Source organism: Acipenser ruthenus, chromosome 4 (genome assembly GCF_902713425.1).
Source record: "Acipenser ruthenus chromosome 4, fAciRut3.2 maternal haplotype, whole genome shotgun sequence".
In the NCBI taxonomy this organism is placed as follows: Eukaryota; Metazoa; Chordata; class Actinopteri; order Acipenseriformes; family Acipenseridae; genus Acipenser; species Acipenser ruthenus.
In genome coordinates, this window is record NC_081192.1 from 101,497,610 (window position 1) to 101,522,668 (window position 25,059).

Consider the following 25,059-nt stretch of genomic DNA (forward strand, 5'->3'; position numbering starts at 1 on the left):
CTACCCCAAGACACAATGAAACGGAACAATTTGAATATGTTTCATTATGGTCATAAAACCTTGCAAAATACAAAATCTGCCATATTTTGGACTTAAAAGGAGGAATTTGTTTCTTTATCTAGCTCTTCAATGAGTGGCATTGCAAATAGTTATTTACTCAGGGTGAAGGGTGGTGGATAATACACTGATGGCAGTGGTAGCATTTTCATATTTTGACAAACAGTAAGAATGGTATAGGGTCATTACATGGTATGTTATTTTTATTGTACAAAATATACATTTTCTAGGTAATTTCCTATTGTACTCATAACTGAACCGTGGGCAGCTTAACTATAGCTACTGTGATGTCTTGACAAAAAAGCAGCACAAAGTTTGTGCCAGTAAGTTGATGCCAGTAATGTATTGGTAATACTAATGTGGTTTGTATACCCACACAGAATTACATAAACTGTTTGGTGCAATTTGAATCATAATGGGAGGATATTCTATGTTGTTTACGAGAAAAGTTTCACCAGACCCACATGACTCACTGATTTTCATGTCATATAGCAGGCTGTGCTCATTCAGTTCCTTACAGAAGCATTTACCACTAACTTAAAAAAATAAAAATAAAAGAATCAAAAACTTGTCAACAGCTGCTTGTATCATAATGACTAGAAGCTATGCTTTCGACAGCTTTAAAATACATATCACAAATTGACAACAAGGGCAGCAGACTAAGAACATTTGAAAAGGTGAATGAAAGATGCATTCCAAAAGGATTTGTAATTTCCAGGCAAATGGAATTGCATTGCTTACGTTGTTTGTAATGTGGTGCTGTTTGTAAAGTATTATTAAAGTGCAGAGCATCACTGAGCACCTGGACAGGCAAACCAGTGGTTTATAGGTGTGGTACAGCACTCTCTATAGCAATGTATAGAAGGTACAATGACTCATTCTGTACCTTCAGTGTGCTCAAATGAACATGAACATTGTCATTCTTTGTCCATGTAGTTTGTTGGAGATACAGCTAGTTTCCAAATATTGCCCTGGCCAAAATGGGCACCTGTCCATATAATTCATATGTAAATCTAGAGTTGCAGTAGTGAAAAGCTACTTTGACTCCATATACACCACCTACAAATGTAGGGTATTGTCACAGCCAGTCCAAACATTAGAATGTAATTATTCTGATGTTTCTGAACAGATCTAGATACTATAACGTCACACAAGTCATTGACTTCAACCTTTACCGACCTCTTTACTTACATGCACTTACCTTTTGGTGTAGTGGTGCATGGTTTGGCTGAAGGTAAGATACAGCATTCAGATTTTGCTTTAAAAGTTTGAAAACCGATGAACTGTACAAGACGTGACATCTAAAACTAGGGCCAACAATTAGGGCTAATTTTAGGGCCCTTCACCTTCAATGTCAGTGGAGAAGTGCTCCAATAACAATTACCAAGAGTTGCCAAGTTTGGGTTTATCATCTCCTGGTACACAACCAGTTACTAATAGTTACATTCTAAATGGTTTAAAATATTATGAAATACTTTTCAGTCAGCATTGTGTTTGATTTGCATGTTTATTTATAATTCCATTATGCATTTTGTGACAATATTTGTTGAAAAATAGTCAACTGTGTGAAAATCAATGACCATGACATTGCAAGATCCATGTATTTTGCCATTTTCCATTTTAAGTTGAATTGTCCATTTCAGAATCCTACTGCTCCCTTTAAAGTACGAAATGTAACCATTACCTCATGGGTATTAATCCTCTGATACCGTCACCTGAATAGATATTCCAAAGCTGCACGTAGGGCCAGTGACGCAGTCGCCCCCGCCACTGAGGGCATAAAAGAGACTGCTGACACTCAAAACGTCATCATTTTTCCATTCACCACCTGACTGAAAGAGATCTACGAACAGATAAGTGACACATACATGTAGTGTTATGTCTGATTGTTCACTTGTGTTTGTCACTTATTGTGATTGTTTTTACGTGTTTTAGTAAAAATTACTTCATGTATTGTGCACTCAGCCGTGGTTGTTCGTAAGTCCCTCAGTAGCCTTGTGCTCCGCTGCTCCTTCCCCGGGATCGAACGCCTTAAGCCGACTATTGGGCTCTCGTAAACTGCTAGCTTCAGTTGAAGTGTAAAATAAAATTTTTGTTTTTTATTATAAAAAAATATATTAAAATAACGGTAACTCTAACGGTTTTCTCTGTTGTATTTTGTGTCTTTTTCCACAGAAATACTATGCGGTTGCTGGGCTCAGCTGTCCTGCGTTGACAGAGGCGTGCGGCTGAGTCAATCTGCTTGCAGCTTTTTGCACAGTGCCACTGTACCACATTAAGATTTGCTTTCAGAATTAGTGTGAAGACTGTTAGGGCTCTTGCAGTAGGCTTTCCTTGGGTTTCAGTCTGTTGGTTAGCCAAAAAGCGTTATAGGTGTGCATCCCTATATCGCTCCTGTGGTAACTGTAGGTCCCAGACCTGCTACCGTTCCCACCGGTACTTCTGTACAATGAACAGGGTTACCCTTCCGATTCACTAGCAGTCGCTGGGCTCAGCTCTGCTTCAGGTCTGATTGCTTGCAGTCCTTCCTGCAGTGTTTCGTTGCCGCTCTGGTCTCTGCTTGCAGTGCCATTGCAAAGGCTGTCCCGGCTTGACAGCAAGCTTCCTCCAGTCTTAGGGCTGTGTTGTGTTAAACCAGAAGCTATACAGGTGGGCATCCCTGCATATTGCTTCTTCGGTAACTGTAGGTCACTGATCTACCACCGTTTTTAGTGAACAAGGTTACCGTAACGGTAGTGGGCTGTGCTCTGCACCGTACCATACCGTGTGCGCCGTACTGGTACCGTGCATCGTACACCGTACCGTACACCATACCATACCTTGTGCGCTGTACCGTACACCATACCATACCTTGTGCACCGTACGGGTACCGTGCATCGTACACTGTACCATACCATACACCATACCATACCGTGTGCACTGTACCATACACCGTATCATACCGTGTGCACTATACTGGTACACCGTACCATGTACTGGTACCGTACATCGTACACCATACCATACCATGTGCACTGTACTGGTACCGTGCATCGTACACCATATCATACCGTGTGCACCGTACTGGTACCGTGCATCGTACACCATACCATACCGTGTGCACCGTACTGGTACCGTGCATCGTACACCATATCATACCGTGTGCACCGTACTGGTATCGTGCATCGTACACCGTACCGTACCATGCAGTCTACCGTGTGTACCATGCACCATACTGTACCAGGGGTACTGTGTGCTATATACTGACTGTATATACCATACATGGGGCATTATACTATATCATTAGCACTATACCTAGGGCTTCTAGTTTTCTGGTTTTATTTTTGATCACGTGATGTCCCTTTAAACATATTCGCTTTCTTAATCAAACACTAATTACCAAAGGAAGTTGTTTCTTTTTACCCTCATATCTTGATTGAGTTCACAAACGACATGCATTGATCTCACCTCATTCTATTTGAACCTGCATTTCGTTCTGGCTCTAATCGCTGATTTAAGCTTATTCATTTCCACTGTGTTAGTTTCTAGTAATGCGTTGCTAATTTAAACACTCTGGTATTCAGTTAAGGCTTAACAACTATTAAGGTTTAAAGGGAGGGAGAGAGACGGAAAATAAAACCCAAAAGTATACTGTACTGCTCTGTGCATACTGTGCACTGCTGTGCACTGTACTATACTGTCGCACTATACTGTGTGTACTGTGCTTGTGCACTATAGACACGTTCTGTGTGTACCGTACATTGTACTATAGTAAACAGTGCAGATGTTAAACATTCAATACAAGACAGTACCATCATTGATCTAATCAGCTCTGATTAGAGTCATTGACCACTGCTGTCGCACTGCCAGCTGCATAGTAACATTGCTGTGTGTGTTGTTCAACAGTCTGCTTTGAGTACTAGTAATATATGCTATACTGTTATAGCAATTACAGTCAAAGGTCATTTGCATTGCACACTACTGCAGTAATATTATGTCGGGGTTTCATTCTTGTGACATATGCAAGATGGGTCTCCCCCCGGAGGACAGGCATGGCAGATGCAATGCCTGTCTGGCTCCGGAGCACGCTAAAGAGGCACTCGCCGACTGTAACTATTGTGAATTATGTGCGTCCTTCTCAAAGCGTACATTAGAGAAACAAGTGTCACACAACTCTGTAGAGCGTTCTCTGTCCGTTCCACCTGGACAAGGCTTCCCTCCTTTTTGAGCTCAGAAAGAGAGAGCTGTATCCTCTCATGAGAGCTCTGTGCCTAGGGAAAGTAGGAGAACATCAGGTAGGAGACCGGCTTCACGGTCCTCCTCATCGTCTACTTCCCCCTTCCCTTCTCCGGTTTCCCCTCCTAAGAAGAGGAGGAGAAAGAGCCACCAGTCTCATAGATCGGAGAGCTCTGAGTAGCTGGATAAGCTCTGGGAGGCGATCTCCCAGCAGGGAAACATGTTAGCGGAGCTGTTGCGTGACCGCACTGCTAGACCTGCCCCCTCTGCACCATTACAGTCGCAGGGAGAGGACATGCAGAGTGGCAGCAAGACGATCTGCTGTCAATCACTGCTTCTGAGGAGGCAGTCGATCAAGAGTTCCCCTCTGAGGAGGGTGACTCATATAGCACAACACCAGTAGCACATGTGTCATTATTAGCAGAGCTTTTGCCACTGATTAAGAGGGCCACGGACGTTTTAAATGTTCCATGTCCTGTAGATGACAAGCGGAAAGGATGATCCTGCTCCCTCTCAGAAAAACTTGGCTTGGCTGATTTTCCACCAGTAGATGCCGCTATCGCATCATTGGTGCAAGCCCCAAAGCTAGCGCTTTTAAACAAAGACGCTACCTACCCGAAAAAGCAGTGCAGGGTTTCTGAGATTATGCTTAAAAAGGCTTACTCAGCTGGCGCTTTTGCTGCGCGGCTGGGTAATTATAACAGCATCTTGGTGGCTTACCGCCCTTTTTTCTCTTTCACAGAGTCACAGACCCACACCACAGCATCTTGAGGAACTGCAGCTGGTGAATAAGAACCTGCTCCGTATTTCAAAATTCAACGGGCAGGCAGTGGGTAGGAACCTGGCTGCTTTAGTAGCTGCAAGACGTCAGCTCTGGCTGTCTCAGGCACGCATAGTGAATGGGGACAAGGCACCATTGCTAGATGCTCCCATTACTCCAGGACACACTTTTGGTCCTGCGGTAGATGACATGCTGCAGCACTCTCATCGGGCGCGGGAGTCTACGAAGGAACTGGTGTGCCTGCTTCCAAAGAGGCTGCCTCCAGTATGTAGACCGGCCCACGGCTGCACAAAGGGGAAACTTCAGTAAGTTCCTCCGTCAAGCGCAAAGGCAGAAGCCTCAGGCGAAGCCTCAAGCAGCCACCCTAGCAATTTGCTGCCACAGGCCCAGGGTCCTTTTTCAGGGAGTCATCTGGAGTACTGGCGTCAGTGCACCTCAGACACCTGGGTGCCCAATACTGTACAGACCGGCTATTCTCTGCAATTCAAGCACGGCCCTCCTCCATTTCGGGGTGTGACTACAACGTTAGTCACGGATCCGCGAGATGCTTTGGTGCTACAGAAGCAGGCTATTTGCACAGTTCATCCTTTTCACTTGGAAGAAGGTTTTTACTCCAGGTACTTCCTGGTACCCAAACAGGATGGTGGCCTCAGACCAATCCTCGATCTCAGACAGGTAAACCCATGTCTGAGTCGACGGAGGTTCAAAATGTTAACCATGTAGCAGTTGTTGCAGTCAATAAGGCCAGGCGATGGTGGACTTAAGAGACGCTTACTTTCACAACCCGATAAAATCAGGGAACAGGAAGTACCTCAGGTTCGCTTTCCAAGGGACAGCGTACGAGTTTTGGGTTTTACTGTTCGGCCTCTCTTTAGTCCCCCGTGCCTTTTCAAAGTGAATGGAAGCCAATCTTGCTCCATTGAGACTCAGGGGCATCAGAGTACTCAATTACCTGGACGATTGGCTCATTTGTGCTCAATCTCCAGCGCTGGCAAGGGCTCACACGAAACTCGTCACAGACCACCTGCTTCAGTTAGGTCTGTCAGTGAACTATGCAAAGAGCCAGCTCACACCTTCACAGACAGCCTCCTATTTAGGAGTGAGTCTGGATTCCAAGACCATGTTGTCTACTGTCGGACAGAATGCAGAGAATAGCAATTTTTAAAGGGCGCTTATGAAGCCTCCCTTTGAGCCCTTGCATTTAGCGGAGCTGAAATATTTATCAATGAAAGCGGCTTTCTTGCTCGCTATTATATTTGCTAAGTGGGTGAGTGAGATGCAAGCTTTTTCAGTTGCAAAAGCCTACTTAATTTTTGCACAAGCCAGGGTGAATGTCACACTTCGCACTAATCCTGCTTTTTTGCCAAAAACCATCTTGGCATTCCACATGAAGCAGACGGTAGAGCTTGAGCCTTTTTATCTGCCTCCTTTCCAGTCTGATAGAGAGCGACAGCTCCATACGCTTTGCCTGCTGCGGGCACTAGCGTATTATGTGGACAAAACCAAAAGTTGGAGGCAGTCTGAGCAGTTTTTTTATCTGTTATGGGGCTAAGTCCCATAGGAAAGCTCTGTCTAAACAGAGGCTATCTAGATGGATCACAGATACGGTACAGATTGCATATGAACGAGCCAGCTTGCTCCCTCCAGAGAAGCTCACTGCTCATTCTACTAGGGGCATGGCAACTTCGTGGGCTTTGTTCCAGGACACACAGGTAACACGCCACAGAACAGATCCGCACACCGAGGAAGAAAAAGCATACCAACGCAACATTCAATGAAGAACAACAAGCTGTATTTATTAATGCCCGTTGGATGTTTTTTAAGGCACAGTGAAAACTTACTTTTTCTTTATTCCAGGGTGCGCTGTCAGAGACATTTGCGATGCTGCAGTGTGGGCTACGCCACACTTTTACGCGGTTCTATCAGCTGAATGTCGTGGATCCACGAAACCCTGGGTTTGGAACTAGAGTGTTAAGGGTGGCCTCGAGCTCGACCCTTACAGCATACATTTTTTTAGCCCTGTTACTGGGTTCCTCACGGTAATGTGCAAGGTGGCCTTGGCTGAGCCTTGTGGCTTTTCACTTGGTCTGCAGTTTTCCTTACGGCAGCTTTGGTATGTCTACCCATGAGGTAATGGTTACATTTCGAACTTGAAAGGGAACGTTAGGTTATTATCATAACCCTGGTTCACTGAAATAGAAATGTAACCATTAACCTTCAAGGTTGCTGCGTCTTATTGCATCAGTCTTGAAGGAAAAATGATGATGTTTTGAGTGTCAGCAGTCTCAGGGGGCAGGCGTGACTGCGTCACTGGCACTACGTGCAGCTTTGGAATATCTATTCAGGTGACGGTATCAAAGGAATTAATACCCATGAGGTAATGGTTACATTTCTATTTCAGGGAACCAGGGTTATGATAATACTGTAACCTAACGTTTTTACGGTTTGATTCAGCTACAAGACTTTGACACTGCATAATGTAACAACGCCACCTGCTGGACAGAATTTTATTCCCGTCTTTAAATTTGGATATGGACACTGTCCACACATTTCCTACTGCCATTAACTATTGTTTCATATTTACCTCATTTTCCACATTTAAATAAGGTTTAAATAAAGTCAGTTTGCACTGATTATAAAATAGATATTATTATAAAACAGAAACACTCAGCTGCTGAATAAACCAATTTTAACATTTCAACAATGAAAATGAAACAATTGTGTATTTCTATAAATGTAGGTATTGTATGGTTTTTGCAATTTTCCTTTTATACGTTGAACACATTCCAGTGACTTCAACAATAAATTAAACTAGAAATAGAATGGAAGTCAACTGACCATTATGTATCTCCCCCCCCCCCCCCCCAAGAAGTTGTTCAACATTTTCTAAATTGCTCATCTCCCAATAGTAATTTGCTGCCACCTTCTGGCAATATGGATGTACTGTAGACAGCTCAGTCATTCCTCCATACAAGGATAGTCTAACCACTTTCAAATATTCCCAAGAGTGGTTGCTGTAAGCATAACATTTTACTCACTTTTACCAAATGTTAAATACTCCTGCATTGTGTACAACTAACTACTGTGCAGAGACAATGCACACGTTTGTGCTACTTTCTTGCCAGTACAATAGATACAATTACGCAAGCTCCACTTGTATGTTATTTAAGCTATAAAGATGTTATGCATACAGAAAACAACACTGGCACTTGCTGGTTGCACCAATGTCAGGGAAGCCAGACTCTCTCGGATAGGGGATAAGCTATTGAAATAAAGTCTGACAGGTAAGTAACCTTAGTTCCTTACAATTGTAAGCAATGTATACTATCTGAATATATTCAGATCTACAGCTGCTGTCTTGTGACCCTGATGATTAGACCCCAGAGTCAGTTGGTTTTTTGTTTATGACTGACTTGAAGCAATTGTGACTGGCTAATCTAACTAGCTGAAAGAAATACTTGGCTGAAGATTTTCAGCTGACTTATTTGATGTGACAATGCAGCAAAAATAAACAGCACAACACATTTGAGTGTATTACTTACTAGCAAGGTGCAAATCACTGATCTAAGGTTTTGGCCATGCCTTGTCTTGCTCTGTGACAACTTTTGCATTGCACACAAATTATTGTACTGCAGACAAAAAACATTATTATTCTATTCGTTTTCATGGGTATAGTTAAAGACAGTCTACTATATATTTAAAATGCACACTGATGTAAGATTTCAAGGTTTATGTGCCCAAAGGGAATTGAGAATAAACAGCATGTTACACAAGGATACAGTGTTAACAGCCTTCATTGTCTACCTCTATGTAAAAGAGAGGTTTTACAAATGAGTAATTGTACCAATGTGTTTACAAGCACATCTACACACGTTATATAATATAAGACTATTATTCCCATAAATGCTTGACCCCCATGATGATTGATAATACAACACCAAAAATAACCAGAACTGGACGCAATTACAGTATATAAAAAAAAATCTTTGTGGAAACTTCAATGAGGCGTACTGTCTGAAAGGGCTGTTAAAATCAACTGGAATCAACTCTGGCACCTCGTTTCATACACTTGATTTAGTAAATAAAAAAAAAAACACGTGGTTGATATGCTGATTTGAAATTGTGTGGCACTCTTTGACGACCACTGTGAAAAAAAAAGCTATAGCAAATCTAGTATCGCATCTCTGAGATATTCTACCCTGAATATGAGAGAAAAGAGAACCTGACATATGACATTGCATCAAAGTTTCAAGAAAAGGCATTTCTTTGCATGGAACAACATGGATTATTGGGGTGATCCTGATAATTGTATATGAATATTTATTTTCATCATATTAGAGATGGAATAATACACTAGGGGTAAATATTAAACTCTAATTTTGCAGTTTCATATTCTAATAATATACTACGCATTTACCATAATTTACAATAACACTCTGTGCTTTATCATGCTTGCCTGTACTTCACCATCTTTTATGCTTTGCTAATGGTGTAAGCAAACCTTTACAAAAGGATACCAGAAAGACATTTGAATGGTTTGCTCTGTGTAACCCAGGAAACCACCCTGAATGACTAGCCAGTAAATAACTTCCTGTGCTTGAAACATCTGACATCCTGTTTCCTGCTCATTAACCAACTGGCTGCCCTCCAAAGAATCAAATTAAATGAACAACGAATAGGGTTTATAAATGCCTTGGTTCCTGCCTGTATCTGACTCTTTCTAGTGTTTCAGTTCAGTGGTGCTGTGTGCAGAAAAGACGTACAAGAAATCAGGTGAGTGTTTTATAGCTTCACTGCATGTGCAAACGACTGTTTTGGCATGGATTATTAACTGTTGAATTAAAATAAATCTTACGCAATAAAGAACAAGACCTTCTCAATAAATTACAGTGACTAAGGAAAAAATATACCTATTCCATAAGTATGCCAAAGCACAGAACTTTTTACCAGACAAGATCACTTTCATTGATTACCATCAAAGCATTCTTATTCTACCCATAACTTGTAGATATGTAAATGGATCTTCTTAATTATAGCTAACAAAATAGTTCCATATTTTTCTCTGCCAAGCACATCTATTCACTATATAGGTCTCAAATGTGCAGTTTTGAAATAAACAAAGATATATATTCATCTTTACCCTTTCAGTCCTAGCAGGACCTCAAGCCTCAAGGACCTGCCTTATCCTAGCACCGTATGTTAACGTATGCCATCGGAACTCACATTGGAACCTCACGGGACTCCTAGGTCCCAGTCTGAGCTAGTGTAGAAATATATGTAAAAGATATAGATTTTTTTGTCCTGTTCTCATGTGTCCTCAATAAAGGAGTTTATTCTTCGGCTTGACAAAAATAATTCAGGACTGAAAGGGTTCAAACTTGGTGTCTGGTACTACAAGAAGCCTCTGTCTGCCATTCTTTAACACTGTCTTGCACTTCCTATGTCATTTCACCTGGAGATTGGAATTGTCCCTCCCCTTTCAGGGCCTTCTTTCCTGTCATAACCAACCAGCTGCTTCCCCTCATGACTGACATGCTTTGCAGCCAGTGTAGATACCAGGTGCCATGTTTGAAACATTTTCTAAAACTGCATCCCTGATCCCTGTACAATGATGAGAATGCATCAAAGGCAAGATTGATGACAGTATTTTATCAGCTACCTCCCCTTTAATATTAAAGAGTAAGTTCTGCAGATTCAAATGTCATTTGAATTGCTTTTAACATTTCCCTTAATATTTGATGATTTTTGAAATCCTTTTTGGTTCTGTTGCTCTAATTGAATTATTTTCACAAGCCTGAATGGACTTCCTCTTTCAGTTCAGATCTCGTGACACTATGACCCACCTCACATCAGACAAGCTCAAAGGCAGAGTAGATTCTCTTAAAGGGGTAGACAATGCTACAGTGAGTGGTTTATTACACAGTGAAACAAAGTCCTATTTTACCAAATTAAAGCAAAGTTATTTGCATGTGATGTGTTCAAGTCCTGTGTAAAGGCATAGAAAGCATTATATCTGTTTTATTTACTGTTAATCAGGGATGGAAATAAGACTCCTGTTGCATAGCAGTTTCACCCATTCCAGGTTTTACTACGAGCGTGATTAGCCACAGTGTGTAGGTAACAAGCTCAGATGTGTGTCTTATTAAACTCATAGTAAAACCAGGAATGGATCAAACTGCTATGCAATGGGACTCATTTCCATCTCTGCTGTTAATGTATATTTAAAATGTCAAAATCTTTTAATGATATTTTTACATCATGTACATACAACACGTTGTATATAAAGTCTGTATACCACTTAGGAACACAGAGTAAAACTCTTAATGTAAGCAATTAAACTTGGCATGTTCAATAGAGAACAAATGCTGGGACATAATGATTTGTTAATTACCCATTTAATGTATCATGCTTATTAACTTTTCCAGTAAAAAAAACATTTCTCAGCCACTGGGTCTGCTTCTGAAAAGACTCCCACAGTTGAAGAGGGGGCAGAAGTATCCCACCCCAAGTGGTCATTTCTAAACCTTACTTCATTATTCAGCTTATACCAGAAGCCTGGTAAATGATGATCTTAGGAGGAACTGCAATGAAGAATTAGGACATTAAACAAGGAAGAAAATGACATATTCTTAAAACGTATATCTTTAATTTGGGCATTAGTGGTTTCAAATAAAGGCTCCATTGTTACATGACATCCTGTAAATTGGTTCAGAAGGTTTTATTTTCCACAGCAGCATTAAAGTGTGGCATATTGACATCACGAACACCCTGGCCTATATTTCCCCCTATGGGCAAATCACAGACAAATGGCTTCCTCCCTAGTAAATGTATAGCATGGGAAATTTGCCCACAGTGGAAAATCGAGCTCCATTTTACATTGCAGTCTATTAATCAATAACTGGTTTAATCAAGCGTTGTGAATTAATAGCATAAGTGTGATGAAATAAGCACACATATGAACACCTAAGCACAGTATATACTTGTAAGCTTTACAAGATGATCTCAAAATGATCAATACTGGTAAAGAGCCAATGGGGTCAGGCCATGCCGCTTGATTTTCTTTACTGCCTGCACAGCTGCATTCTGTTGTTCCATTGCCAGAGGGTTCTTCAATCTGTCAAAGTCTAAATGATAAATATGTTGCATGGAAACAAAAGGATTTAGATGAGCTCTTGTCCGTTTTTTTTTTTATGTCACTACATTTATTTTTTGTTCCACCTTGCCAGCCAAACATACCAAAAAAAAAATCACAATGGGCTGCATGGGAAATCTTTGTATATACTTTAGGGAATCTAGTGTGTGAGCTCATGACCCAATATAAGCCTTACTGCTTGGTACTACCTTTCAGATAGTGTTCTTGGGTCCTTGTGCTCTGCGTTCATCATGTTGATCTATTAATTTAATTTGAATTCTTACACTGTTCAATGCCTGGATAAACTAGTAATACCAATACACAATGTTCAATAGTTTTGGTTTTAACAACAGAGGCAAAACAACTGATCTGAAATGCCAGAAACCTGTCTGTACAGCTCCTTGTAAAATATTTTAAAAGAACAGAAAAAGTGTAATAAAGCAGTGAAAGCATGGTAAAGCATTGGTAAGCATTATAAAATTCCAGAGAGGAATGGCAAAGAACATTTAAAAAAAACAACATGGCAAACCAAGGTCATTTGCAGTATATCTATGGCAAATGCATAGGAAAAGTGCAAAAATATTGTGAAAATGTACCGTGGTTTGCTTTTATAATGGTCCCCATGCTATTCATAGTCCTACCATCGTTTTTAAATTCGATACTTATTCCTTGAACACCTTCTTTGCTGAGGAACCTATCAAAGCCAAACTCATTTTGCTGGACCTCCATGTAATGTGCATTTTGAGCAGTATGAATGGCTACTGCGCTCTCTTCCGAAGTGAATTCCAGTACAAATGGATACTGTGCTCTTTTCCAACGTGAATTGCAGTGTGAATGGATACTGTGCTCTCTTCCAAAGTGAATTGCAGTGTGAATGGATACTGTGCTCTCTTCCAAAGTGAATTGCAGTGTGAATGGATACTGTGCTCTCTTCCAAAGTGAACTGCAGTGTGAATAGATACTGTGCTCTCTTCTAAAGTGAATTGGACTGTTAAGGACCTGAAAGCCCTTCATCTGCCAGCTGACTTGATGCATAAAAAGGAAGAGAATTTGAAATAAACCCTGTGCCTCAAATGCACAATGACATTGAGAGATTGCCCATTGAATTCACCAGAGGAATTAGCAATTAAGATCCTAGCAACACATAAACCAGCACAGAGGAAAAACAGTGCACACACATACAAACTACATTCATATTTAGGTTACATACCACATGAATTTGGTATGGTATGTAACCTAAAGTATTTCTGTATTCAGAGTGCTTGGTCCAATACAAAACACACAAAGCACTGTGCACTATAGTCACTGTGTTATAATAAGAGGACGAATTACCACACCTGCAATAACAGGTGTAGGGCCACCCTGGGCAGCCAGAATGACACAGATTCAATCTGCAAGATTTTTTAATTGCTCGGGAGAGACTTGTGATCATTCATCCCTCAATGGTTACTGCCTTTAAAATCTGATCAGGTGGTTCCGATTCTGATATTTCATAGGGTTTATTATGAAAGCACCAACCATCAGCTCAGTAAAATATGCTGTCTTGCTTATCTTGACTTAGCATCAGGGAGATGCCTTATTTTTGATCATATAGAACGTGCTATATCTTGCATGTATAGTCCATACCCTGCTTATGACCTAAATGTACTGGCCAGAATGTAATAGGAGTCAATGGGGATGGAGGGCAATTCCTGATAAAAATCACTTTGGTTAAAATAACATTGCTATCAGTGATACAAATACCTAATATCACTGTGGGAAGTAAAAGCATTAGCTTAGAAAGCTTACATGCAAGTTAATGTAAGCTGTTCAAATATTGCTTAAAAGCATCACACTCCAGCATACAAAACTCGGGACAGTCTACATTTACAGTTTTGTGATTTTTTTTTTTTATTGATTTGTGAATTGACAGTGTGTTGTACATTTATAATACAGTGTTGTACTACAGTACAGTGATTCAACACTTTAATGAACATATTATAACCAATGCAATTCCTAACATTCTATTTTGACAGGTTGTTTGTGAACTCGCTTATTATCAACACTGGACAACTTCTAATACTGTGTAAAATACAAAAATACATAGTGTGATTTCAAGGCTCCCTGAATGGCGTGTGCTGCACATTTGAATGTATGCTCTGCGAATCACTCATGGTACTTATTTTGTGTATACAACAAGTCGCGCGTTAAACTTAACACAAACTAGTGTACACGAGCGGCACGTACTCATTGGTACCATAACAAATCTTGTATCATTTATGAACGTTGAAGGCGGTTTACTTTGTCTGTTGCGATAGTGTTTATGTGTGGCTTGTTGAAATGAGCATTCCAACACGGCCTTAAATTGTTTAAATAAACAAAGGACTTACTATGGACATTAGGATTAGGTTACGGTTTAGCCTGATCTGAAATGAACCCCGAGGGTCTGAGAAATTATCACACCGACGGCACTTTTAATATGTATTAAAATACTGTATGCCGCAGAAATACAAAATAAAACCTAAGCGTTCTTCAACCTCACTTTAAAAAAAGGAGTATTTATTGTATCAATTTCAAATCGCACAGTTCCTCCTCACTCTCTGCTACAGTGTATAACGATCACTCCCCGAGTACTGGTGAGGTCGTACGGGTTCGGGTAGCGCAGCCGCTGCCCAGTAAGGTCTGTATAAACAAAATGAAATAACTTGGGTGCTCAAAGAATGCCAACGACAGACAAGGATAAAAGTCAACAATGTGTGCAATCGCAAGCTATATGTTAAAACCTATACAAATAATCAAACAGTAGCAGCAATACAAAGTGACGTTGTTATACAGTATAGGAAAAGTTAACAGGGAAACTAAATTAATACTAAAGTGCTCGTTACATAAACCAAACTATAACGTAGCTAAGCAACAGCACACATTAAACCAACTCAAAGCACAATAGAAATCGTGTAATACAAAACAACTAAAAATAATAAATCTCAATAGTGAAGTAAGACACACCTGCAGATCCCTGTAGGCTGCGCCAACTCCAGTCGGCAAGCTTGTATTTAGCCTCCTAACGAGGTAATTTACTTAATTAGTTAAAATTAACAGTTAACAGAGGAGGTAATTTACTTAATTAGTTAAAATTAACAGGACACGAGAATGCACCTGATACAGTTGTAATGGCTCGGGAGGGGGGTTCAAGGGTACAGCAGCAGTGTCCTCCACCTGGTTTTGAACCCACGACCCTCCGGTCAAGAGTCCAGAGCCCTAACCACTACTCCACACTGGTGCCCTATTTATAGTCTAGTTGCATAGTTAATGACTTATTCTATTTGTTTGATGTATATAATGAAACGTAATTACATTTAATTATTTCATTTATCACAATGTATCACACATGGGGATTGCATTCATTTGCAGTGCCCATAACTTAATTTGATTTATTAAACGTCCTATAGTTAGTTTCTGGGTTGTCAGAACAGGCTATACAGAGTCAGTTTGATGTAATTGTTGAACATTAACTTTATTGTAACAGTATACATTACTTATCATGGATTAGTACATTATGTTTAATGTACTATTAATTACTATTTTATATTAACTCATTTATTTATGTGGGTAACACTTTTAAATAAGTGTTTGTAATTCATGATGAATTGTGTATTAACTAATTTATCCGCATGATAAAATAGGACTTAATGATGAATACACTTCTAATTCTAATAATTTAATTCCATGTCTGCAATTCATCATGAATTACATATGAACAGACACTTATTTTAAAGTGTTACCATTTATTTATCATAGCGTTGACAAGGCTGTTCACCCTTCTTTGCATGAAGATAACATGTCGTTCCCCTCTACTAACAAGGGGGCAGCAGTATTTTTAGTAGCTATTTGAATTACGATTGGCAGGTCACTCGTGATCTGATCTCTGCATCGTCTCTTTGGTTCACAGCAGCAGCCAGCTTTCTGCATCTACTTTTCAAAGCTGCGCAGGGCTGTGCTGGATCTGCACACATTTTATGAGGGTGGAGCTTCGTGACGTCACGCAGCATCCCTCGCAGAACGGGATTCTGTGCAGAACTGTGGAATTCTGTGCTACAAGAACGCACCCATGATTACCATTAATCTGAGTGCTTTGTTACCACCCACTTGAACCGGAACCTTTTTCAATCAAAATACTCGGGGCTGCGCTGCTTGTGTTTGCTATGTGCATCGACAGGAGCTGCGTCGCTTGCAGTGTTTTGTTAATTTCCTCCACTTGTCATAATAGGCTCCAAAAAATAACGAGGATACAATAACAGACCTAGTCTCTTATATATGTAAATCGCAAAAACTGCTGCGTGGGATGCGCACATTTCACCATTTGACAAAGGTTTTTGGGCGAGGGTAGAAAAAAGGGATAGAGAGGGAGAAAACTTATCTTGATTTCTTTTTTTTTTCTCCAATTCGCAAATGGCTTTCCACTGCTCCTGCTGTGATCTGGGACCGGAGGAGGGTGTATAACAGATCGGATACTTCATTTATGTGTGCAGTTCCACCCTCGCCGCCCTGGTCTTGCAGTTAACCACAGATCCGTCTATCTTTCCCTTTCAATATCCAGTAGTAATAATAATAATAAGGAATATACAAATAAAGCAAAAGATGGGGAACACGACATCTTGCTGCGTGTCATCCAGCCCCAAGCTGCGGAGAAATGCTCACTCGAGGCTGGAGACCTATCGCCCAGAACCCGAGCTAAGCAGGGAAGATACTGGCTGTAACCTGCAACACATCAGCGACAGGGAGAACCTAGACGGTAAGGCACTCACTAGTATTACTATTGGCAAATATTCGATTACCTGTCGACAGCTTTGCGAATACAATACCGAACCCATTCATTATCAAACCAGAATAGCACATATGATGTTTTGATAGCATAATGTTGAGTCAACATGGAACATGTAGTAACCTAGCCTCATTAATATAAATAACTGTGATATACACACGTATCAATGGGTTTTATCTGTGAAAAACATGCAGTAGAATGGATAGAATATCCATAATAAGCATTGTTCGATCTCCCACTCAAAACATCAACATCATCATCATCATCATCATCACCATTATAATTGGTATCGTGTCATGCTTGTCATGTCCTCGCAATTCCTTCATTGAAACAGTAATAATAATGCAAATAAAACGATTAAGATTTAATAATGATGTACTACAGAAACCTTAGTGTAAAGACTTTTTATTGTTAGGTCAATTATTGTATTCTACGTACTAAAAATCACTTGTCTGGTACTTTTACTAGTAATATACGATAGTCCATCTTGACTACTGTCAGCGCTGTAGAATACCTGCTTTTGTAAAATGGTGAGAATAATTTCTCTCACTGAATTAACCGCTCAAAAAAAAAAAACAAAGTCAAATCTATGTGTTAAAGGACGTGCAAGTTAATGGTATGTGTAACTGGGCGGATCTCCAGATAGGACGCGGGTATTCCCAGGTAGAAATGATGTTACTGGCAGTTCTGTAGGATTCAGTGGAATAAAGGATTTCTCATTTAAATTATTCCTAACTTCAAAGTAAAGCATGCTGCAATTTAAATTTGTAACCCAGCTTTCCAGTGGAGTGGACTAAAGATCATATGCCGTCTGTTCTGCACCTGCTGTACAGTAATAGCTGTTTATTTACATTGTAATATCTAGGTAATCCCATTTGAGATGTTTGGTGGCAGCTGTGTCTGTGCTCGCTTTTATGTTTTTGGTTGTAACACAATACTGTACAAGCCATTTAACTACTCCACTTCACTTTAAAAAGTGCTAACACAGTATCAGTGGTCATAAACTATCAGCACTTCGGTCAGAGCCATTTATGTTTCTTGTCTTGCCTTTCATCACTTTTCTTAACATGGGAAAGCGTAACATGTTTGAAAACATGCGATACTTCTGTATGAAACGAATCACATAAACAAGTGCTCCTATCAGAATGAAAACTTCACAAACACATACCCAGTATTTACTGGGTATGTGTTTGTGAAGTTTTTTTAGACCATTCTTTGAGTGCTTCCATATACCAAACTTTACATGGGGTTTGTAACCTTCATGACTCATTAGAAACAGGGGTTTCTGACTGTGGCAAAGTGGTTTGCAGTGCGCAGGTGTAGTGGTGATGTGATTATGAAACAGAAGACAGACAACAAAGTTCACGATCCAAACAGGTTTTATTTTTATAATCCTGGTCTGGTGACTACAAAGAATAATCCCAGACAATACACAGTAATGTGTATTGCACTGTTCCAAAACAACAGGTTGCAGTCCCAGAATAATAAGACACAGTTTCTAATAATACACACAGTAAAACACACACAAAGACACACACGTTCACAAGTCCAGAGTGAGTGAGTGCTATAGTCCTTGTGGTGTAGTACAATTTATTTGTGTACAATGGTGCAGTGTTGCCCAGGTTTAGTGCTGGCCTGTAGCGACGGCTCCGGATCGTGTTAGCCGTCTAATAATAACAAGCAAGTAGATTTTAGACATGACAAAACAAACAAAACACTCACGGTAATTTTACACTCGTCCTTCAGCGGTTCTCTCTTAACCATTATAGCGGTTCTCTCTTAACCTAGCCACGTCCGCTTCTTGTACCTTCAGTCACGCCCCCTTGGTTAGCGAATGCAGCCGTTTCTCCTCCAATCCGCGGTTGCCACATCGCTTTCCCTCTGGAGCGATGACTTAATGTACCGCAGCTGTGTCCCCTTTCTAGATGGCTGACTTCCACCTAACCCTGGGAATGAACTGTCAGGCCATCCAGTCCAGGGCACTGTTCTCTTTATACCTCATCCTCACAGGTCGGGAGGGAGATATATCACCAAGAATCCTTCTGTCTCTGTCACACTGACCATATAGCCCTGTAAAAGACAAGATAGGGGTTGCAGGGTAACACAGTGGCTCTTTATAGAATGTGCAGATTTTTTAATGATTCAGCGATTACACAATAAAAAAATGGGACAAAAAAAGAAAAGTGCTAATAGATGTAATTTGAAGCTTTTTTAGCACTCCATGATTTAAAGATGATCTCTGATGTGACACAAAACATTCCCTTCTTTGACACATAACAGTGCCATTTGCTGCGACAATGATGGGTAATTCATCAAAATGTAGGCAGACAGCGTTGACCTTTGGACAACGCTGCTTTACAAAGATTTTAGAATGTTTAAAGTGTGCCGCTGTACCAGCCTGATCGCTTTGTTCCTTGCACAGAACTGTGCTCCACTGGAGTTATTAGACTGGTACGTGGAGGAGGCATGATAAACCACAGAACAAATTTAAGACTTAAAATGCAAGAGAGGCCTGGGAACAAAAGGCACCAGTTAAAGAAAATGAACCATTATTCAGATAGTAGCACAAGGGTCAAAGCTTTGATTGTTGCAACATTTTAACTTACAAGGATGCAAAACAAGACAAGAGCACATTGCCCTATAGAGGTTTATGAAAAGGCAAGGACAGTCATGGCAAGTTCACCATAATGACACACATACATACAGTACAGACTTCTTAAGTAAAAGGGTTGTTCGGTTATGCTGATCTATATCCCATCACAACCTTGTGAACCAATCAGATTGCTCTATTGCAGTAGATTATGCCACTTTATACTACTGCTTTTGATTTACAGTTTGAAATGGAACTCGTCTAGCTGAATATGAAACTTTTGTTTATTAAAACTATCCCCACAGACCAAATCATTACGTCACAATCTTCTTGGCACCAAAAAAGTGCCTAGAGCATTGACTGCCTAGCATTCCTTCCATGGAAAGTTATCTCAGTGTTCTTTAAAGACCTGCTTTGCCCTCTGAACAGCACCTGATCAGTCTACAGAGATTCAGAGTACAGAAAAAAACCTATCTAAAAACATACCTGCAAATTCTGCAATGCCAGGTGGGAAAGGAAGGAAAGAGTTTTTTTTTTTTTTCAAGCTTCCGCACTATTAAGCATGATTTGCACAGGACTTAAAATCTAGTGTCCTCAGAGTTGATCAGAAGTGGAGAACATCCTGAACCTCCCAGATGTGGATTTGTTTTTATCAAGAAAAGTCGGTCAATTCAAAATGAAATGCAACGTTGTGACCAGAGAAGGCGCTTTTGTGCATTTGTAAACCATGAATCGAGTTTAAATAACTAATTTTGTTGTACCTTCTTTTCCAAAGGCTTGAATAACCATTTTGTCCTTTTGAGTGATATGTATTTCCATACATATCTTCAAATACACCATTCAAGGCATCCATCAGTTCTAACATAACACTGACATGGTCGATTCGCACATGAATAAAAAGACACAGGATGCCTGAGTTTAAAATTTTACAGAAGGTCCCGCTGTCCCGTAAAAAAAGCACCTCTGAGAAAATTATCTGAGATAAAAAGAAATGGATGGTTCGCATGGGACTAAATTTCACAGATGTCGGCAAAAAATTCAAAAACCACCAGTGTGTGTGGTGAGTTTTAGTCCCGCGCGAATCAGGCTTTAGACTCTCAGTTTAAAGTGGGCAGAAATGTAAATCCAAGACTTTGTCCAGTTTTGGACAAACCGGTGGTTTTCACTGAAAACTGCACTTTTCAGGGGAAGTTGTGCAGTAAAAGTTATTTTGTTGCTGACGTGGTGATTAAGGCCAGGATATATTTTAATAAAATGGGACTTACTGGTACAACAAAATAGTTCACTTGCCTTTCAGTTCCGGAGGCCTGAATGGGACCACCATACAATACAGCATGATTGTCAGTCTCTGTTTGAGAGAGGCCTAGGACAGAATGGCAGGTCTGGTCTGACATTGACTCCTGATACCAAGGGTAGGGCTCATGGATACTGTAGCTAGCTTGTGCCACTATTGCTTTAATAATAATAATAATAATAGTAATAATAATAGTAATAATAATAATAGTAATAATGTATTAAAATCATGCTTGGGATGCCAGTAAAAAAATGTGTTAGATACAAAACATGTACCGGTACTGTATGTAATGCTTGTCATGAAATAAAGCTGATAGGGCTCCTATTACGATGTGCTTTCATGAGTGATCTAAAGTTTCATGCAACCTTGTGACTGTTAGGCGTCTCTCTGTGTTGTGTGTTGTAGTTGATCATTTCTTTGCTCTTCAGAAACAGCTAACGTTTGAGCTATAACAAATGTTATGTGTTTGCAGTGAACACCTGAAGCTATTTCCATTTGTGATAATTAGCGTAGGAATATATATAATGACTTTCTTCCGGTGGAAAAGCCTTTAAAAGTCTTATGGGGATACTGTATCAGTTGAAGTGGACTCTGAATTGTATCTCAGTGGAAATTGTGTATCTAGGAGTGTATTTATATTTATGCTTACTTTTGTTTTCTTTGACCTTTAACAAAAGGCTGTTTTTTCCTAATCCTGTGAACAGGTTTTCTGGGTGCTGCTTGTATGAGCAGGGAGGCAAGCAGAGGTTTGAACAAAAAACAGATAACTTATAAATGACTGTATCATCCTCCAATAAGGATAAATATATTTCCATTGATCTAGGAAACCCCTTGTCCAATTGTGAACAAACCTTTTTAAGGACATTCTTTATTGCAAGCTATGAGTGTTAACATTATTTGGTGGTTTACAGAGGCTTTCTGTGTACCCAACTGTCTATCTGTTGTCATAGTTACTTTTTGTGCATACATCTAGAGAACTGGACATTCTTAAATACATGTTCTTAAGAGTATTATAATCTGAGGGTACAGTATAAAGACACACACTGTGTGTTTGAGAAGTGCTTATTTTATTATGATGAATCTTGGGCAGGTTATATAAAATACCATACTCGTTGGGTATATGGAGGCAGCTGTCCACCTGTCTGTATGTCATACATCCATTTTTCCATGTGCATATACTTCCATTTTTACATATGCATGCAACATTTTCATCATACTGATGGTGCTTAAACCACTGCAGGTTACTGCGACAATTCTTACTCCAAAATGAATGAATTAAATGGGTATTATTATTATTATTATTATTATTATTATTATTATTATTATTATTATTATTATTATTTTTAAAGCCAAGTATATTTGTGGGGTTAAGCAGTAAATGTTAGAATCGTTATCACATGAACCCTGCTGCTGCTGTATTGCCACTGATGGTGTTGAGAATCATAAAGAAGCTTTCATGGTCTTAGTGAAAGCCTCATTCTGTGGAAATATTTCACTAAGCTTCAACCCGAGAAGCGCAGCCTCTGTGCTATTTTTATTCTCGTTTTTATTGTTATAACTGACTCCTCATTTTTTAATCTGAGCTATAAGCTTTTCCATTGAAATTAATATAAAAAGAGGAACAGCTGACTGATCTTGTGCTTGGAGACTTGCTACTGTAGCTTCATAACACTGTTTATTAAAAGGAGAGATCCTGCCTAATACAGCCTGAGAAATAGAAATAATAATAAAGTTTATTAAAAATAGAGTTTTCTTGTTCTCTTTTGCGGGAACACTTTGACGTATCTGTGAGACGCTTACCTCCATTCTCTTTACCTTTCATAAGAAACTAATTCAAGTAGCCAGATGTTTCTTCTAGGACCTCCATTGGTGTTATGAGTTTCAGTTTTGTGTTCGTGAACTCAACACTGATGATGACTGGGTGATCGCCCCTTGCTATGAGATTCAAGTTCAAATGGCACTCATTATGAGACTGTGTAAGACGGAAAGGGGTCATATCCACCAAGGAGTGCAGGGTATGAGGAGGAAAATAAGCACAATTTAAAAAAATAAATAAATAAATAAATTAAAAAAAACCCTTACTGAATCATTAATCTCAAATGGTGCTCCAAGTGCATGTTTATATTAAAACCTATACAGCATTTGCCAATTGGTTCAGAGCAGAATTGAGTTGCTTTCGGGCATTATAGTGCCATTATCAGATTTCTCCCCGTGCTTTGTTCTCTTTATTGTTTCACTGAGCTCATTTATTTCCAAGATGGTTTTTTTTTCACTCTAGACATTCTCAGTCTAATAAACCTAGACTGATCTGCAGACAGCTTCAACAAAAACTCTGTAAATGTCCATGCTATCTGAGTTTCTTTTAACTTTTTACAAGCTGGGTGCCCTCTGGTGCCTGCCGGGGTTCTGTTGTATTTCTGAGGATGACATTAACCCTTTCACTCCTGAGGTACATGTGACTTCATCCCGGTTGTGGTATTGTTATCCCATTAGCTAGCTCTTACTATATAGATGGACTCAATTTGCTTACCTTAGCCCCTTAATAATTCCTTTTGAAAGGCATCTAATGTGTTAGAATTTCTTCTGGGTGATAGACAGGTGTGACAATTAATCAGTTCAGAGTTTGCATAGTCCTGTGGTTTGAGTGGGAAAAAAAAACATGTCACCCTGCTTAGCTTACCAAGTTAAACATCATCCTATTTGGGGGCATTAGAACAGTATTTTAGCCCATTGGCTTGGCAAGTGTTTGGTCTAAGAAGTTGCTGTCATATTCAAAGGGCTTGGAAACACTACAGTGAGCTAATAAAGCCCACTTAAAACCTGCCCAACCTCATTTTTCTTGTAGCAGAAATTAGTGGTTGACAAATATTCAAACAAACTTTGCTTGAAAGCTGCTCAGATGCAAAAATAAATATCTCTGTGTTTGACAGAAGCATCAGGATACAAGGATGGCAGTGATGGTAATGCAAATTTCAATTCTACCTGCTTTTAAAATAATATAAGAAACTTGAACTTTGACAACTTAAAACTAGTAGGGAAACCTGAACCTGAAGTTATAATTGATTATAAAACAAGTGTTTATAACATTCTTATTCGATGCTGCGGAGTGAATTTATTTTTTTAACTGGTTCTCATTTTGGAATCTACCTTGTGTTCATTAGAATGCAGTGACAGAATGAGCGGGCCAGTTGCACTGTTCCAAATGAAGCAGATGCTTCTTTCATACATTATTCCTGTTACATAAAGAGAATACTCCATGACCATTCATAGAGTGCTGTGGTTATTTCACTCCTGAGGTTAGCTGGAAACAGTGCACTCGACATCGTTGCTATCCTCATTCATGGAAGAACTGCAAGGGTTGCTTTAGAAGAGTTCTACATGCAGTAGACATCTGTCGTGTTCTACCTAGGTACATGTAGTGTGTTCTACCTATGTACATGTAGTGTGTTCTACCTAGGTACGTGTAGTGTGTTCCTGGTTTTGTGTTCTACCTAAGTACATGTAGTGTGTTCTACCTAGGTACATGTAGTGTGTTCTTGGTTTTGTGTTCTACCTAGGTACATGTAGTGTGTTCTTGGTTTTGTGTTCTACCTAGGTACATGTAGTGTGTTCTTGGTTTTGTGTTCTACCTAGGTACATGTAGTGTGTTCTTGGTTTTGTGTTCTACCTAGGTACATGTAGCGTGTTCTTGGTTTTGTGTTCTACCTAGGTACATGTAGCGTGTTCCTGGTTTTCCTCTTATACTTTCCTCTTTGACACCTCTGTTTGCTGTTTCACAGAGATATTTATCAGGAAACTCATTGCCTCCTGTGTTTTACACTGAACAGATTTAGTCTTTGCCATAGCATTAGCTCACTGGCTTAATTTACCAGAAGGAAGAAGTAGGCCATTTGATGAAAGCTGGATTTTAGTAAATATTCATGAACCTTGGAAATCTCGCTCTCCTTTTTTTCATTTCTCAAAAGTGTCTGTCCCCCAGGAATTACATTGTTTAACTTCTCTATTGGTAACTTAGCAATTGATTGTGTCATGGAAAGTATAATGAAGCAGTGTTGTAATTCACAGCCAAAACTTTAAACTGCAAGAGGGGCCTGTCAGCCAGAAAGAGCTGTGGCTTGCTCTGTGCTAAATTAAACAGGTGATTTTGAGTGGATGTTTACGTGGTCCACCAACAATTGCCTGCAATTTT

The 25,059-nt window shown here is 39.8% G+C and overlaps 1 protein-coding gene across 4 annotated transcripts in view; it reads left to right on the forward strand.

Annotated features, from left to right (window-relative positions):
- The first annotated feature begins 16,089 nt into the window (after positions 1-16,089).
- The window catches only part of LOC117399950 (cyclin-Y), a 60,589-nt gene continuing 51,619 nt past the window's right edge, over positions 16,090-25,059 (forward strand). For 2 of the 4 annotated variants that reach the window (XM_033999415.3, XM_033999416.3), the window contains exon 1: positions 16,091-16,956. In XM_033999415.3, the coding sequence (XP_033855306.1) occupies positions 16,803-16,956 (154 nt within the window). In that variant the 5' untranslated portion in view covers positions 16,091-16,802. Of the gene's footprint in view, positions 16,957-25,059 lie in introns of all 4 variants that reach the window. The other 2 variants (XM_033999414.3, XM_033999417.3) reach the window with 2 other exon arrangements.